This window comes from Hippopotamus amphibius, chromosome 15 (genome assembly GCF_030028045.1).
Source record: "Hippopotamus amphibius kiboko isolate mHipAmp2 chromosome 15, mHipAmp2.hap2, whole genome shotgun sequence".
NCBI classification, from domain to species: domain Eukaryota; kingdom Metazoa; phylum Chordata; class Mammalia; order Artiodactyla; family Hippopotamidae; genus Hippopotamus; species Hippopotamus amphibius.
In genome coordinates, this window is record NC_080200.1 from 15,430,775 (window position 1) to 15,448,633 (window position 17,859).

At 52.1% G+C, this 17,859-nt stretch overlaps 1 protein-coding gene across 3 annotated transcripts in view; it reads right to left on the reverse strand.

Moving 5' to 3' along the window:
- Positions 1-1,933, reverse strand: part of KLHL26 (kelch like family member 26) — a 29,769-nt gene extending 27,836 nt beyond the window's left edge. For 2 of the 3 annotated variants that reach the window (XM_057708030.1, XM_057708031.1), the window contains exon 1: positions 1,840-1,933. In XM_057708030.1, coding sequence (XP_057564013.1) covers positions 1,840-1,916 — 77 coding nt within the window. In that variant the 5' untranslated portion in view covers positions 1,917-1,933. The remainder of the gene's footprint in view (positions 1-1,839) is intronic. The other variant, XM_057708033.1, reaches the window with a different exon arrangement.
- Positions 1,934-17,859: the final 15,926 nt, after the last annotated feature.

Genomic DNA, 17,859 nt, shown 5'->3' on the forward strand with positions numbered 1-17,859 from the left:
TGCCGCAACTACTGAAGCCCAGGCGCCTATAGCCCGTGCTCTGCAACAAGAGAGGCCACTGCAATGAGAAGCCTGTGCACCACAAGGAGGAGTAGCCCCCACTCGCTGCAACTAGAGAAAGCCCATGTGCAGCAACGAAGACGCAACACAGCCAGTTAAATAAATAAATAAATTTATTTAAAAAAAAAAAAAAAGACAAAACTATAGAGAGCAAGAGCATATCAGAGTGTGCCTAGGGCCAGGGGTGGGAGAAGGGCTGACTGCAACAGACTTGAAGGAATTCACTGTGGTGATGGACGCGTTCTGAAAATCTGAATTGTGTTAATGGACACATAACTTTATAAATTTATTAAAATTCATTTCAGCTAAAATAAGTGAATTGTATATAGCATCTAACTAATTATATCTCGCTCTTGCCCCAGGTTATCCCTAGCCAGGGCCCAAAGCAGGGACTAGGGTTCACTATGCCCTCTTATCTGTCCTTTACATGACACCTCCTGCCAGTCACCTAGCCCTGTCCACTCTGAATGTCTTCCCAAATCCTCTGATCTCTCTTTGCTCCCCACTATAGGCCTCCAAAGCCCAACTCATGCACCCGGACCATCAGGCCTTCCTGGCCTGCACCAGCCTAGGTCCCCACAACAAGGACTGACTCTGCAGCAAAGGAGTAACAACCACTTCATCATTTATCACGTTGACTGAAATTATTTGCTCCCATAAGATCATCAGCAAGAAAAAGCCCGAATTTCTTCCTTGGCCAGCCAAGGGTAGAAGGCTATCCTGAGGGACCGGGATGAGAGGGTCTAGACCACTCTGGCCTCGTGCAATGGAAAGAGGGAGGGAGGCCTTGCACCCTAAGGCAGGTGTTCTTTCCCTCTGAGAACCCAGAACAATGCACATAAACACCTTCAATTGCTACGCCAATTCTGGGATTCAAACATCCAGTCTCAGGACTTGGCCAAAGGGAAAAGGGGCCACTCTCAGACCAAAAGGGGTGAATTCTTTGTCTTGATCTGAGGGTAAGAAACTTGCTTCAAGTTCTCTGCCCTGGGGGTGTATGGGATTTACACTCCACGGAGATTGGAGGGAGGGGCCACAAGGACGCACCCATCTCAAGTGTCTTTTAAACCTTCAGGACTCTCACCATCCTCAGTCTTCCCAAGACCCACTCCAGCCCCTCAAGACCCCTGCCCATTGCGACTCACTGGGACCCCCAGGGCCCCTGAGCTTCTTCTCTCGGGTTCTCCCAGGTCCCTCAGGGCTCTTCAGGCCCTCAGGTTCACTTGAGCCTCCTACTCCCAACCTTCTACAGTCCTCACCGCTTGCAGGTGCCCTCAGCATGTCCTCAGGACCACCTTTGGAAACCTCAGGGTCTTTCAGCATTCTCCAGGAAGCCCTGGGCTTCAAGCCCTCCAAATTCCCCCTCAGTTCCCTCTTCAGAGTCCCCAAGACAGCCTCAACAAACTCAAGACTGCCTATGGTCCCCACTCAGGACCTCCCTGCCTCCCAGACCCCTTGGCATCCCCAGTTTCCCCAAGGCCACATCACAGTCAGGAGTCCCTGAGTTTCCCTTCAGATCTCCATGCCCCTCAAAGCCCTCTCGGGCCCCTAGGGCCGCATGCAGACGCCTGGAGGTCCTGGGGCTCCCAGCCCGCCTTCAGATGCCCCCTGAACAGCCCTCAGTTCCCCCAGTACTCCATGGCCACCAAAAGTCCGAGCCCCTGTAAAGATCCTCGAGCCGGCCCAGGCCGCTTCCCAGCCCCTCAGGACCCCCAGGTCTCCCCATAGGTCACTCCTGCCCCCGGGCAGGTGCAGGCCACCCTGTGGGCTGGGTCTCACCTGCTCGGGCGCTCGGGGCCCGGGCCCGCGCCGAAGCCGCCGCCACCAGCGCCACCACCGCCGCCGGACTCCGCCATCTTCCCGCCGCCGCCACCGCGCGTGCTAGTGACGGGAACCGCGCGCGCCGGCCCGGGAGATTAAGTCGCGGGGGGTGGGGCGGGGCTTGCTCTGCGGAGGGGCGGGACCCCAGGTAAGGGGAGGGGCCGGGTCTGAGGAGGATGAGGGTTCTGGCCGGGAAGGGGGCGGGGTCTGCGCATGGGCGGGGGCGGGCAAAGGCAAGAGCCGGTTCTGCTTGGGGAGAGGAGGGGTGGGGCCTGGGGAGAGGGGCGGAGTCTGGGACGAGGCGCGGGCGCGGGTCTGAGGAGGGACCGGAGATTGGTGGGACAGAGACTAGGGGCGGGGCGCATGGTACACGGGGGGCGTGGCCCGGGTAAGGGGCGGGGCCTGTCTGGGAGGGGCGTGGCAAAGGCAATCTGCGCTTGTGGGGGCGTGGCCTGTGGGGAGGAGTGAGGCGAGGGTGGGACGCGGGAGAAGTGGGTGGGGTGGGATGCTGCTAGGAGTAGGGGCAGCCTGATGGTGAAGTACTGCGCGTCAGGAGCGGGGTAGGCTCTGGGAAGGGGGAGGGGCGGGACCGAGCCGAGATGAGAGGAGGGCCATGGAGAAACTGGTCCAAGGAATCTGAGAACCACTCTCCCACCCTCTCCACCCCCACCCCCGCCTCCCAGGGTGACTCCCTCCTCAAGACCTCCCTCAGACTCAGGAACTCACCTGGCGCCCAGGCCTCAGACTTCCAACCCATCTTGGGGTCCCAACCCTCCCCCATCTTCCCAGAGCCTCCTCTCCACACCCAGGAACCTCAACCGTCAGATTCCAATCATCTGCTCTCCTGCTTCACCCTCAATTCTGGTTCCCATACCCCAAAAATCCTGCCCTCAAGTTCTCTCCCCCATCCTCCACTCAAATCCCCATCACTCCCCCAAATCCTTGCCCACAGAGCCCTCAAACCCACACTTACACCCCCAAAGTCCATTCCACCAGACCCAACCCCCTTGGACCTCCTGGCTCCAGCACCCCAAACACCCCAATCTTCAGGCAGGGCACAAAGTCCTGCATCTGTTTCCTTCCTTTCTGTCTTTGTTCTTCCTTCTTGCCCTCCTTTCCTCTCCTCCCTTGTGGACCCCATGGAGCCCAGAGCCAAGAAGGCCTCTCTGTAAAGTTTCCAGAGCCTTCAAGGCCACTTCCCACCCCACCCCCCAGCCTGGAATCTTCACCCTGGAAGTGTCCAATCTTCTAGGATTTTCTCTCCAGCCTTGAACCCATATATTCTTTCACCTTCTGAGTTGGAAAATCCTCCCTTGTGCAGCCTCGGGCAGGGTCCAAGGGTCCAAATGGGGCTCAGAGCCTTCCTGCAGCCAACAGTGGGGAAAGGGAGTGGACATGGGGCTGGAGAGCCCTGGGAGGAAGCAAGGGGCCTGCCTGCCTGGGTGGGCTCCTTCAGGTAGAACCAGACTCAGCTGTTCCATCTCCAGCAGAGGGTCAGGTACACAGTAGGTACTCAATCATTTGTGTAAAACGCTCAGGAGTTGACACTGTGAAAGTTGATAGAGACCAGGTGCTAAAGGGCCCTGTTGATCCCTCCAGCACACAATAAGCACTCGATAAATATTGGATGTGTGAGAGCCTGAGTAGCTCACGTTCTGGCTAGCTCTGCACACACTCCCTCACCCGCCTGTGGTCTGCCTGCCACTTGAGCCTTTGTTCCAGACGAACCACATGCAGGCATCAAACTCAGCTCAGCGGAGACCTACAGCTCACACGCCCGACACACATACGGCTGCAGTCAATGGCATCCATATGCGCGCACACTTCATAAACACCCAGATTTGACCCACATGTCAGACACACAGTTGAAGATAAGCAAGAGGAGGGCCCCTGGCTGTGTGCTCACGTGTAGCACACTGCAGACGCATGGTCTGTGGATACACTAGGTATTTCAAGATCACAGAGCACAGGACAGCCAGTGCAAAGGCCCTGAGGTAGCATGCCTGGAGTGTTGCCTGATGGGAAAAAGTGAGGGAGAAGGAGAGGGGAGGAGAAGATGGAGTGGGCAGCAGTGAGGGGTGGTCTAGATCATGGAGGGCCTTGTGGACCACTGTGGATGCATTTCCCCTGTGTGAAATCGGTGGGGGGGCGGGGGGGAAGCAGTAAGCAGAGGGAGTATAACCAACACTGACAGTTGGAGTGTTGATTTAGAGACATTATTTAGGAGGCAAGATTTCCTGGCCAAAAGACGGGGCTTATCCCAGGGTGGTGGCCAGGGAGGAATGGGAGTCAATCCTTGCCAGGATGTACTTTGCGGGTAGAGCTAACAGGAGATACGGTAGATGGGATGTTGGGAGTGGGGGGATACAGTAGATGGGATGTTGGGGGTGGGGGAGGCAGAGTGAGGCCAGGGATCTCCCCCAGGGTTCTTGGCCTGAGCCCAATTGGCTGCAATACCTGGAATGCAGCACAGGCAGGTGGGGACAGAGAGGACCCAGGAAGGTTACTGCACACCGTCGTCCAATAATGATGACCTGTGGTCTGGCAGAGCCCACAGGCAGGGACATAGCAGATAGCATCCGCAGGCCTGGCCACCATCTGGCCCACAGCTGGCACGGCTCCCCCAGAGGCAAGGGCCTCACCACCTGCTCCCTGCTCTGGACCAGCTGTGGGACTCACGGCCCCAGGTCGGAGCTAGGAGGCCTCCTTATAACCCCCAGATGTTACAGAGAAGGAAATTGAGGCCTGGGGGGTAGGAGATGCCTTGCTTTCCTACAGCCTCATGCTGGGGCCTCATCCACTCTGTCTGCCCTTCACCACTGAATGGCCTCAGAGCAGGAGTCCCCAACTCCCAGGCCATGGACCAGTAGCGACCCACGGCCTGTTAGGAGCCAGGACACACAGCAGGAGGTGAGCGGCGGGCGAGCAGGTGAAGTTTCATCAGCTGGTCCCCATGACTCACATTACCGCCTGAACCATCCCCCCCCCCCAAAAAAGAAAAGCAAGAAAAGAAAATGCGGGACAGTTCCTCAAAAAATTCTTCATAGAGCTAAACTGTGATCCAGCAATTCCACTCCTAGGTATGTGCCCCCCAAAAGTGAACACAAGGACTCTCACAGATACTTGTACACACATGTTCACAGAAACACAAGTCACAATCACCAGAAGAAGAACAACCCAAATGTTCTTCAATGGATGAATGAATAAATGAAACGTGGCCCATCCCTACTATGGAATATTAACCAGTCATAAAGAGGAATGAAGCTCTGAAACTTGCTACAATGTCGATGGACCTCAAAAACATTACACGGAATGAAAGAAGCCAGATCCAGAAGGACGTGTGTGATTCCATTGATGGGAAATGTTCAGAATAGGTAAACTCATAGGAACAGAACACAGATTACTGATTGTCAGGGGCTGGGGGAGGGGGAATGGAGAGTGACCGCTCATGGGGATGGGATATGTTTTGGAGGTGATGGAAATGTTTTGGAACTAGATAGAGGTGCGGATTGCACAACATCATGAATGCACTAAATGCCATTGAATTGTACATTTTAAAGTGGTGAGTTTTTTGTTTTTTTGTTTTTTTGGCTGCACCGTGCGGCACGCGGGATCTTACTTCCCTGACCAGGGATCAAACCTGTGCCCCCTGCAGTGGAAGCGCGGAGTCTTAACCACTGGGCCCCCAGGGAAGTCCCTAAAATGGTGAATTTTATGTTATGGGAATTATATCTCAATTTGAAAAAAAGAGGAAACCTGGGACTTCCCTGGGGGTCCCTGGTGCCAAAAAGGTTGGGGACCGCTGCCTCAGAGCAAGCTGCTGACTCTCCCCATGCCTCCTTCTGCTTCTCTGTACGCTAGACAGGGCATCATCAAATACATGCTCACGATCTTTGCTATTGCCCTTAGTTCTGCATCTGCTCTTATGAGCCTCGAGGTCTTGAGTGGGTTGCTCCAGCTCTACACATCAGTCTTCCCATCTTTAGTATGTCCTTCCTGGCCACTCCACAGAGCCCTGGGCAGCATCCGGCACGTTAGGTAAATACACGATGCATGAACAAATCATTGGGACTCTTGCCTGAACAATAACTCCTAGGTTCTCTGGGATCTCAATTTCCATATCTGTGAAATGCAAATGGACTCGGTCCTTCCCTCTGTAAGAATTAGTCCCCCTTCCTCCAAAAAGGCTCTGAGCCTGATGCTCAGATGGCCACATTGTAAGCACCATGGGCTGGATGTCCCTGGTGGCATAGTGGTTAAGAATCCGCCTGCCAGTATAGGCGACACGGATTCGATCCCTGGTCCCAGAAGATCCCACATGCCACGGAGCAACTAAGCCCATGCGCCGCAACTACGGAAGCCCAAGAGGCTAGATAGAGCCTAGCGTCCATGCTCGGCAACAAGAGAAGCCACCATAAAGAGAAGCCTGCACACCGCAAGGAAGAGTACCCCCTGCCCTCTCCAGCTCACCTCAACTAGAGAAAGCTCCCAGGCGCAGCAACGAAGACCCAACACGGCCAAAAATTAAAAAAAAAAAAAAATCAGCATGTGCTGCTAACTGTCCCCAAGCAGAGAATCACCAGTTCTGCATTTCTTCCTCCCACTGCTGCCTCCACAGATGCTCAATGGCCGGGACCTGAACTACAGAGAGGGTGAGGGACTCCTGCAGTTACACAGTGATGGCTTTGGGCTCTGTGCCCTTAGGGAGTGGGCCGTCTGGGAGGCTGAGACAGAGGCAGCTCTGGGGACCCTCACCTCAGTTGGAGCGCTGGGAGCAGGCGCCAGTCCACAGCAAAGGACTGTGCCAAGAAGTAGCCAACCCCAGGGGACCTCATGCAGGTTGGGCAAAGCAGGCCCCAGTAACTGATCCCCAGTGGGAGTGGGCTCTGGGTGAGGGGAGGAATCCCACCTTCCCCCGTTGTTATTATTAATAATGTAGTGGCCAATGTGGACCAAGTGCTATAGCAGGTCCTCCCAGAAGCTTCTTCCTATGAGCCAGGAGTCCTGGTAGCTCCCTGGGACCAAGGTCACCTGTGAGTGTCCAGCAGAACTCAGCCTCAAGCCAGGTCCAAATCTCACCTCATTTCAGATGCACACTCTTCACTGCTTACTCAGCCTCAGTTTTCTCTTCTTTAAAATCGGCGTACACCCAAGAGAAGTGAAATCGGGTGTTTAAATACACATGCACACGTCTACAGCAGCACTAGTCACCAAAAGGCCAAAAGGAGGAAGCAGCCCAAGTGTCCATCAAGTGACGAATGGATAAGTGAAATGTGGTCCTTTCGTACAATGGACTATTACTCAGCCATGAGAAGGAATGAAACTCCGACACACACTACAACGCAGATGAACCTAGAAAATACGCTGAGTGAAAGAAGCCAGACACCAAAGGTCACCTTTCGTATGATTCCATTTATATGAAATGTCCAGAACACGCAAATCCATAGAGAGAAACAGCAGATTAGTGGTTGCCAGGGGCTGGGGGTGGGGGGTGGGGAGTGGCTGCTAATGGGAACAGTGCTGGCTTTTGGAAAGGATGGAAATGTTCTGGAACTAAACAGAGGTGACGGTTGCACAATATCGTGAATGTACTAAATGCCACTGAATTGTTCACTTTAAAATAGTTTAATTTAGGGCGTTCTCTGGTGGTCTGGTGGTTAGGATTTGGTGCTTCACTGCCGAGGGTCCGGGTTCCATCCCTGATCCGGGAACTGAGATCCCGCAACCTGCACAGCATGGCCAAAGAGAAAAGGTTAATTTTACATTATGTGAATCTCACTCCAGTGGAAAAAAAAAATAAGAGGGGCATGTAGACCATTTCCTTCCAGGATCACGAGCAGAGCTCAGTGACAAATAAACAGAGTTGCCTTTGATCTTACTCTCTCGCTGTCCTCCCAGCCGGCTGCACTGCAGCGCCCCCTTGAAGTTAGGTCTGCACCGGGTCCACCTTCTCTGACTTTACCTGTGGTCTAGAACGTTTCCTCTCTGGGTCGCCTTCCCCCATCACCACCACAGCTAAACCTCCTAAGATCCTACTGGGTCCTTGGTGACCTCCAGACTTTGACCCTCATCCTCACAAAGACCTTGCAAAGTGGGGAAAGTGAGGCTCAGAGAGTGGAAACGTCTGCCAAGGCTCAGGAGCAGGAAATGGAACCCCTACTCTCTGACCCCGAGGCTACGCCCTCTCCAGCACTCCATGCTGACTCCCTTTCCTCCTTTTATTCAGGCATTCAATGAGCACTTATTATTTTGTATTATTATTTATTTATTGGCTGCATTGGGTCTTTGTTGCTGTGCTCGGGCTTTCTCTAGTTGTGGCGAGCGAGGGCTACACCTCATTGTGGTGCACAGGCTCCTCATTGCAGTGGCTTCCTTTGTTACAGAGCACGGGCTCTAGGCACGTGGACTTCAGTAGTTGTGGCACATGGGCTCAGTAGTTGTGGTTCACAGGCTCTAGAACGCAGGCTTAATAGTTGTGGCACATGGTCTTAGTTGCTCCGTGGCATGTGGGATCTTCCCAGACCAGGGATGGAACCCATGTCCCCTGCATTGGCAGGCGGGTTCTTAACCACTGCCCCATCAGGGAAGTCCCACGAGCACTTATTGACAGCCTCCTATGCCCCAGACCCTGTGATGGGCACAAAGTACATGCTCCAGACAAGGCTGAGACAGCCCTACCCCCAGGAGAACAGTCTCACTGAAAAGAAATTGAACAAACACCCTCACTGTACTGGGTTGAACGGTGTCCCCCCCAAAGACGTGTCCATCTGGAACCTCGAAATATGACCTTTTTTGGAATAAGAGGCTTTGCAGATACAATTAAGATAAGGATCTTGAGATGAGATCATCCTGGATTGGGTGAGGAAGCTGAGTCCAATGACCAGTGTCCTTAGAAGAAGAGGTAAATCCAAACAGAGAAAAAGCCATGTGAAGACAGAGGCAGAGATTGGAGTGATGTGGCTACAAGCCAAGGAATGCCTGGGGCTGTCAGAGTTGGAAGAGGCAAGGATCCTCCTGTGAAGCCTCCAGAGGGAGCACAGCTGCCAGCACTTTGATTTCAGACTTCAGGCATGGCAGAAGAGATGGTCGGGGTGGTCCTGTGCGCTCTGCCATGTTCTTCCAACCCCCCACAGGTCTCTTCCTCCAGGAAGCCTTCCTGGCTGCTCAGCAGAGCTCCCATTTCCCCTCTGTCCAGTCTAGTTGCCTAGCCTGTGTCCAGATTGGGGCTTTGCCAGGCTTCCAGCCTCTTGAATCCAGCATCTACTGGCAGCAAATTTGTTGGTGAATGAATGAATGCGATTTTCTTGTGCTGGCTCTCCTCTGGCTTTCCTTAGTTGCTTCCAGCCCTGCAGCCTTTCTTGGGCCTCCCAAGGTCCCCACTATCACCCCAGAATCCAGTCCCCACTGGATCCTCCTATAGGAGGAGAGGGTCCCCGCCCTGAGCTCCCTGTGTGTGACTTCTAGGGAAGAGTAGAAAACCCATCATTGAAGACAGATAAAGCCAAGTTTGCACCTTCTCTGCGAAACGTGGGCTTCTTATTGCTGTGACTTCTCTTCTTGGAGATCATGGGCTCTAGGCATTCGGGCTTCAGTAGTTGTGGTGCATGGGCTCAGTAGTTGTGGCACACAAGCTCTAGGGCGCATGGGCTTCCGTAGTTGTGGAGCACAGGCTTAGTTGCTCTGTGGCATGTGGAATCTTCCTGGACCAGGGATCGAACCTGTGTGCCCCTGCATTGGCAGGCGGATTCTTAACCACTGTGCCACCAGGGAAGTCCTGCAATTTTTTTTAAGTTACTATTTACAGAGTGTTTTCAATGTCCAGAACTGTGTATTCTCACCACACCCCTGAACAGTTATTACTGTTCCCATTTTAGAGATAAAGAAGCGATGGCTCTTACACTCAGCTGGTGGGAATGTCAATTTGTACAATCACTTGGGACAGCCATTTGGCAACATTTGCTCAAAGGGAGTGTTCATACACTCTGTGGCCTAGCAATTCCATCCTGGGGCATTTTATGAGTGTCCTGGGGCTGCCCTCATAAATGACCACAAACTGGATGGTATAAAACAACAGAAACTTATTCTCTCACAGTTCAAGAAGCCAGAGTCCAAAATCAAGATGTTGGCAGAGTTGGTTCCTTCTGGGGGGCTCTGAGGGAAAATCATGCCTCTCTCCCAGCTTCGGGTGTCGTCTACCATCTTTGGCATCCCTTGACTTGTGGCTACATCACTCCAATCTCTGCTTTCATCTTCCGATGGCCTTCTTCTTGTGTCTCTCTGTGTATTAATTTCTGTCTTTTACCAACACACTCTCACTGGATTTAGGGCCCACCTTAATCCAGTTTGATCTGGATTCTTAGCTAAATTCCATCTGCAGGACTTCCTAGGTGGTGCAGTGGTAAAGAATCCGCCTGCCAATGCAGGGGACACGGGTTCAAGCATTGCTCTGGGAAGATTCCACATGCCACGGAGCAACTAAGCCCATGCACCACAACTATAGAGCCCATGTGCCGCAACTATTGAAGCCCACGTGCCTAGGGCCTGTGCTCCACAACAAGAGAAGCCACTACAATGAGGAGCCTGCACACCACAATGAAGAGCAGCCCCTGCTCACAGCAACTAGAGAAAGCTCGTGTGCAGCAACGAAGACCCAACACAGCCAATAAATAAATAAATAAAATAAATAAATAAATTTTAAAAAAGTAAATAAATTCTATCTGCAAAGATCCTATTTCCAAGCAAAGTCACATTCTGAGGTTCCAGGTGGACGTGAAGTGAGGGGGGTTGGGGCACCACTTAACCCACTACAGGTATTTATCCAACAGAAATGAGGACATGGTTTCACGAAAAGATATAAACACAAATGGTCATAATAGCCCTAAACTGGAAACAGTCCAAAGGTTTATCAACAGGTTGATGGATAAACAGACAATGACATGTTCACTGGTGGAACACTATGCAGCAAGGAAAAAGAATGACCTGCTGCAAGGGGGCTTCCCTGCTGGTCCAGCGGTAAAGAATCTGCCTTCTGGGCTTCCTAGGTGGCGCAGTGGTTGAGAATCCACCTGCCAATGCAGGGAACACGGGTTCGATCCCTGCTTCAGGAAGATCCCACATGCCGCAGAGCAACTAAGCCCGTGTGCCACAACTATTGAGCCTGCGCTTTAGAGCCCGTGAGCCACAATATTGAGCCCATGTACTGCAACTACTGAAGCCCACACGCCTAGAGCCTGTGCTCCACAACAAGAGAAGCCACGGCAATGAGGAGCCCCTGCACCACAACGAAGAGTAGCCCCCACTCACCGCAACTAAAAGAAAGCCTGTGCACAGCAAAAAAGACCCAACACAGCCAATTAAATAAATAAATAAATAAATTTATATAAAAAAAGTCTGCCTTCCAATGCAGGGGACGCGGGTTGGATCCCTGGTCAGGGAATGAAGATCCCACATGCCACAGAGCAACTAAGCCATGTGCCACAACTACTGAGTTCACATGCCTCAACTAGAGAGCCCACATGCTGCAACTATAGAGCCCACTTACTCTGGAGCCCGCACACCACAACTAGAGAAGAGAAAACCCACATGCCACTAGAGAGAAGTCCACATGCCGCAACTAAGACCCAATGCAGCCATTAAAAAAAAAAAAAAAAGAATGACCTGCTGCTACATGTATCCCACAAGGTATCTCACCAACACTGAGCAAAAGAAACAAAGAGGACACCTGTTGTGATGTGTAAATGGTTACATGAAATTCACAAACAGGCCATACTAATCTATGGTGACAGAGGCTGGACCAGGGGCCACCTGGTGGGGATCATCAGGGAGGACCACAAAAGAGCACAGGGCCTTGGGGTGATGGAAATGTCCTATATCTTGATTATGGGGCAACAGCCGGGTTTACATTTGTCAAAATTCATTAAGCACTTAAAATGGTTACATTATTAAATGTAAAGTTTGCTTCATTAAAGCTGATTTATTCAACAAAAATAAGGAGTTCCTTGGTGGTCTAGTGGTTAGGATTCTGGGCTTTCACTGCCATGGCCCAGGTTCAATCCCTGGTTGGGGAACTGAGATCCTGCGAGCCACGCAGAAAGGCAGGGAAAAAAAAAAGGTCAGATGGGACCAAGAGGATAGATGTCAGACCTGGGGCTGCCTCTGGTAGGTTACTGGAAGGGGGCACAAGGGAGCTCCTGGGGGCTGGCTGGTACTCTACCTGGGTCCCAGGTGCGTTACCATTCATTGGGCTACCCAGTAAAAATGGGTGCACCTTGCTGTTTGTAAGTTACACTCAGATTGGAAAGAAACATCCTGTGGGGCTCAAAAAGGGTAAGTAACTTACCCAAGTTTCCAGCAGGACAGTGTCAGAGCTGGAGCGCATCACCACCTGCTGGTCTCATCACCCCCTCCCTCCATTTAATCAACAAGCACTTATTATGAACCTGTTATGCAATAGGGGCTAGGAATTCAATTTAAACACACCAGACACGATCCCTGCCCTGAATGTTCCAAAATATTCTGGAATGTATATTCTAATGAGAAGGACAAAACTGAGACATACAAACCAATCAATGCCCAAGACCTTTCCAGATGGTGATAATTGCCATGAAGGCAATGGGCTGAGAGTGACCAAGGAGGGAGGGACTGCTTTAACCAAGAAGCTGGGGAAAGCCTCTTAGAGGAGGTGATGTCCCAGCTTTCACAAAAACAGGTGACAGAATGTTCTAGGGTGTTCTGGGACATTCCAGAACATTGTGGAAGGGCCCAGAATGTTCCAGAACATTCCAGGTGGCAGTAATGTGGATGAACCAAGCCAGGTGCCCAAAACAGCCTGAGGGACAGAGACAAGACCACATTGGCTGGGCTGACATGGCAAGGCTTGGAGCTAGGAGGGAGAGTGTTGACAAAGATGTATTGAGAGCAGCCTCCTCAGTGTGTGGGACACAGCTGTGACCGAGACTGCTACAGTGTCTCATCTGGCAGAGGGAACATTTATTAAACCAATCATCACACAAGCAAAGAAGCAATAACTTAATTGTCAACATGATAGAGGCTCGAGCTGGGGCATAGTGATTTAGAGGGGCTGGGCTAAGCCACAAAGGCAAGGAGGGATGTTCAGGCTGAAGAGTTGTCTAGGAAGAGAACAAAGCCTTCCAGCCAGAGGAAACAGACAGAGGGGACCCTGAGGAGGGAGCGTGCCAGGAGCCATTTGGAGCCTGGTGGGACTGGGTATGTGAAGGGGGTGGTGGGTGGCATCACGTAACGCAGGACACCTGGAGGTTGCAGCTTCCCTGTTGGGGCTCACACCTGGCCCCAAGCAGGGACCTAAGCAATCCTCAGCTGGGATTTGGCCTGAATCTTCCCCCTCACAGGAGAGAAAGGCATGAGTCCCCATCCTTCCCTCCAAGCTCTTACAGAGTGTCTCTAGGGACGCCTCCCTCCCTCCCTTCCCACCCCTAGGCCCAGAACTCAGGCCTGTCGCCAGGGAACCAGGACCGCCGGTTGCCAAGGCAACCCTCACTACCCAGACACATGGGCGCTCCTGCTTGTTGCCATGACACCAGCCACCCACCCACCCTCCTCCAGGTCTGCACTGGGATTCGGGAGGAAGGCAGAGGGAGGGGCAGAGAGGGTGGCTTTCCAGATGCCTCGTGGAGCTGGAGGGAGCAGATGAGGAAACTGAGGCTCGGAGAGCTGCAGCAAGTCACTACTTATCCTGTGAGCCTCTGCCCCCAGGAGGAGCCTCTGTTAGAGGTGAAGGGTGCCCTGTTTCCTGAGACTCCAGTAGAGCCTTCACTTGGCACTCGGGGCCCCTCCCCCAGTGAAGCCCTCAGAAGGCAGGTGATGTGAGTAGGCATTACTTTTCTCTGAATGTATATGCACACCTCCAACACATACACCCAAGCACCTGGGTCACCCTCCCTTCTCCCTGGATTCTACCCATCCTTCAAAGCCCAAGTCAGCTGCTACCTCTTTCAGGCAACCATCACTCACCACCTGCTTGGAAAGGACTCCTCTTCCACTTCCACACATCCACAGGGCTCACAGTTTCTACCCATACCATCCAGTATTATTCATTCCACATCTATGAGGCATCCACTCTGGGCCCAACCCTGGGCTGGTCACTGGGATTTCAAGAATTAATGCACTAGGGGACTTCCCTGGTGGTGCAGTGTTTAAGAATCTGCCTGCCAATGCAGAAGACATGGGTTTGATCCCTGGTCCGGGAAGATCCCACATGCCACGGAGCAACTAAGCCCGTATGCCACAACTACTGAGCCCACTCTAGGCCCACACGCCTAGAGTCTGTGTTTCACAGCAAGAGAAGCCACTGCAATGAGAAACCCACGCACTGCAACAAAGAATAGCACCTGCTCACTGCAACTAGAGAAAGCCCCTGTGTAGCAACGAAGACTCAATGCAGCCAATAAAATAAATATAAATTAATTAATTTTTTAAAGAAGAATTAATGCACTAGAGGATTCCCTGGTGGTCCAGTGGTTAGGATTCCATGATCTCACTGCCAGGAGCCCAGGTTCAATCCTTGGTTGGGCACCTAAGGTCCTGCAAGCTGTGGGACCTTTGGCATGGCAAAAAAAAAAAAAAAAAAAGAATTAATGCACTAAACACACAGCAGCATACAAACAGAACTCTCTGCCTTTGCCTTTGCAGCTCAGTCTTGAGAGAGGTGAGGGAAAACAAAGAGACAGGGATCATTCACAATTCTTCCATTCTAAGGAGCCCAACGCAAACTGGCGTAAGCCAAAAATGAAGGACAAGATGGCTTCAGGCACAGCTTGATCCAGGACTCCCAGCAATGGTGTGAAGATACTGTCTCTCTCCATCCCTCTAGCTTCAGACTGACATTCTCCTAGCTCAACAACCCAGTTAATAGGGCATGTCTCTCTTCCAATAAATCCCTCCAATACTCGAGGAGGCTTAGGTCACGCTGCTCAACTTCCCCTGAGCCACATAGATTTGATCAAACCAAATCAGAGTTCTGTTAGAAAGGAAGATGAGGGTGACAGCTGCCTGGTGGATTCCTACCAAGTCTATGATGGTATCCTGAGCAGAAGGAGGCAGCTATAACAAAGTCTGGAGGCTGGAACATTGATGTCCCTTATGTCTTCAGGATAAAAGGTTGGAGGAACATGGGAGGCAGTGGCTGCCAGCTTGGCAAGGATTCAAAGCCCTTAAAAGATAAGCAGAGAAAATTAGGTAGTGTTCAAGGGCAACAGGGAGCTTGCAGGAGAGGGACAATGTCAGACCCCATGTAGGGAATGGACTTGACTGGGTGAGGATGCTTCTGCAGTCTGAGAGGGAAGCAGGGAGACACCGAAGCAAAAATAATTACTGATCACCTGCTCAATGCCAGGTTGCATGTGAGACTCTTGGGAGCTGCCTTCATGGAGCTCATAAAATTATGTTAAAGGAAGCCGACATTGAAATAAATAATTATTAAAAAAAAAAGAAATAATTATTAATCAAGTATAAATGTGGTAAGGGAAGAGAAAGACAAACAGGGATGCTGACCAAGTCTGGGAAGGTGAGGATGTCTTTGGCTGAGGAGAAGCCCTTTTCGTTGAGAACTTGGGTAGAGCAGGGCTTCGAGGATGTTCCTGGCAGAGAAATGCAAGTGCAAAGTTCATGTGGGTATCTGGGTTCCTTATGGCAGCACTAGACCCCAGAAGGCGGTGATGTCTAGGATCAGATTTGCTTTATACTGACAGCTCCCCAGCTGATGCCTGGAGCTGGAGAGTGGCTGGAAGGGAAGCAGGGAGTGGAGATGGGTACATTTGTTGGGTAAGAGATGACGGCAGCTTGGACCTGGGCTGTTGCCATGGAGATATAGAGACGCATGTGAGCTGGAGGCAGAGGGGACAGGCCCTGCTGATAGGATATGATGGAGTGAGGACAGAGAAGAATCAAGATGCCACCCAAGTGTCTTGAGCCATTGAAATGGGGAAGCCAGGGGCAGAGCAGGTCTGTAGGAGAAAGGATGGCCAAGGTCCCCTTTGAGCTGGGCTGAGGAATCACGGAAACCATCTAAATAGATAGTGGTGATAACTGCACAACATTGCAGATGTACCTAATGCCACTGAATTGTACACTTAAAAACTGGCTAAAATGACAAATTTTATGTGATGCTTACTTATTTATTTATTATTTATTTTATTATTATGTTTTTGGCTGTGTTGGGTCTTCGTTGCTGCGCACAGGCTTTCTCTAGTTGTGGTGAGCGGGTGCTACTCTTCATTGCAGTGGGCGGGCTTCTCATTGCAGTGGCTTCTCTTGTTGCAGAGCACGGGCTCTAGGCACGTGGGCTTGAGTAGTTGCAGCATGCAGGCTCAGTAGCTGTGGCATGTAGGCTCAGTAGTTGTGGCGTACGGGCTTAGTTGCTCCGCAGCATGTGGGATCTTCCCAGACCAGGGATCGAACCCATGTCCCCTGCATTTGCAGGCGGTTCTTAACCACTGCGCCACCAGGGAATTTCCTGATGTGCATTTTTTACCAACACAAAAAAACAGAGGAAAAACCTTAAATATACATCAACTCAAACTAGAGAAACAAGAAACACAGTCCTTGAGTCGCACTTGCCACATGGCAAGGGCTCTGAAAACACCACGTGGCTGGGGGTGGCGCGGACAGAACGTCATCACAGATTGTTCTACTGGGCAACGTTGGCCTGCTGTCACTTCTCACCTCTGCCCAGGGCTTATTTCCTGGCAAAGTTCCTAGGGGCTGCCCTGAAACCCCATGCTGGGCCCAGAAAGATACTCAGGGGCCTAAATTGCGTTTATGCTGAATCCTGATGCTCCTGATGTCAGGCATGGTCCAGGCAGCAAGCAGGAGCTAGTCAGAATGGACATTCAGGAGAGTGGTAATAAAGAGGATATTTACAAAGGTTCGGTAGGGTTGGGTAACCACATGGGGTGGTGCGGCACCCCATGGATGGGGAACAGTGGAGAGCTATTAACACACCCAGGCTGAAGTCTCACTTGGTGGAGCTGTGGCCTTGGGTTGGAGGATACAGGGAGGGAAACAGGGAGAAAAACCCCCGACCTCTCACTCTTCCTTCCTTCCCCCTCCTGCTGGTGGTCCCCCTGGCTGACTCTAGCAGAAGACTGAGGGCCCAAGTGAATCAACCTCCCAGGACACAGGGCGGGGTGAAGGGTGGAGAGACAGATAACCAGCCCCACTCAGCTCTCTCTAACTCACCTCCTCCCAACCACCCACCCATCACCCACACGCCTCCATCAGCCCTTAGAAACCTCTGCCCCGTTGACCACCATGCCCCTCATCCCAGACACTTCCCAGGAGATGTGGCCCCCATCAGCCAAGAATCTCCGGTTGCCAGCAACAGAAACAACTCTAGCCTACTTAACCAAAAGATTTATTCAGAGAATCCTGGGAAGTCTGCACAATGGACAGGAAAGATGGAGTGCCATGGCTGTGGCCTCATCAGGGAGGCCTGTTCCTGTCCTACAAGACTCCTTTTGAATGCAAAGTGCAGGGAAAGAACACCAAGTCTGGATTCCTTGGGTAGGGAAGGGGAGAGAACCTGTGGACAGGGCCCGGAGACTGCCCCCAAAGGGGCAGAACTCCATCCCCCAAAGAAAGGGAGATGGAAGCCAGGTGGCAACAAAATTAACAAATGTCCTTTTCAAGATGTGACCTGTCTATTTCACAGGAGCAACATGGAGGCCCAGGAAGGGGCACTGACCCATCTGGGCCATGCAGGTGGCACAAGCCACTTTCCCAGAGTCACCCCTAGTTAGGAGTGTGATGTGCGATGGGTGGCAGAGGGGCTGTCCTTCCAGGTGGCAGCTGGTTCGCACCACGCAAGCCACAGGGAGCTCCTGGGGTTCCCCTCCCCCATCTCAGAAAGGGCCTGGTGAACGGGGGTCATGGCCACTCTCAGGCCACTCCCCAAGGGGTACACGGGAAGACCAACAGAAGCAGGCTTAGTCCAAGATGGTT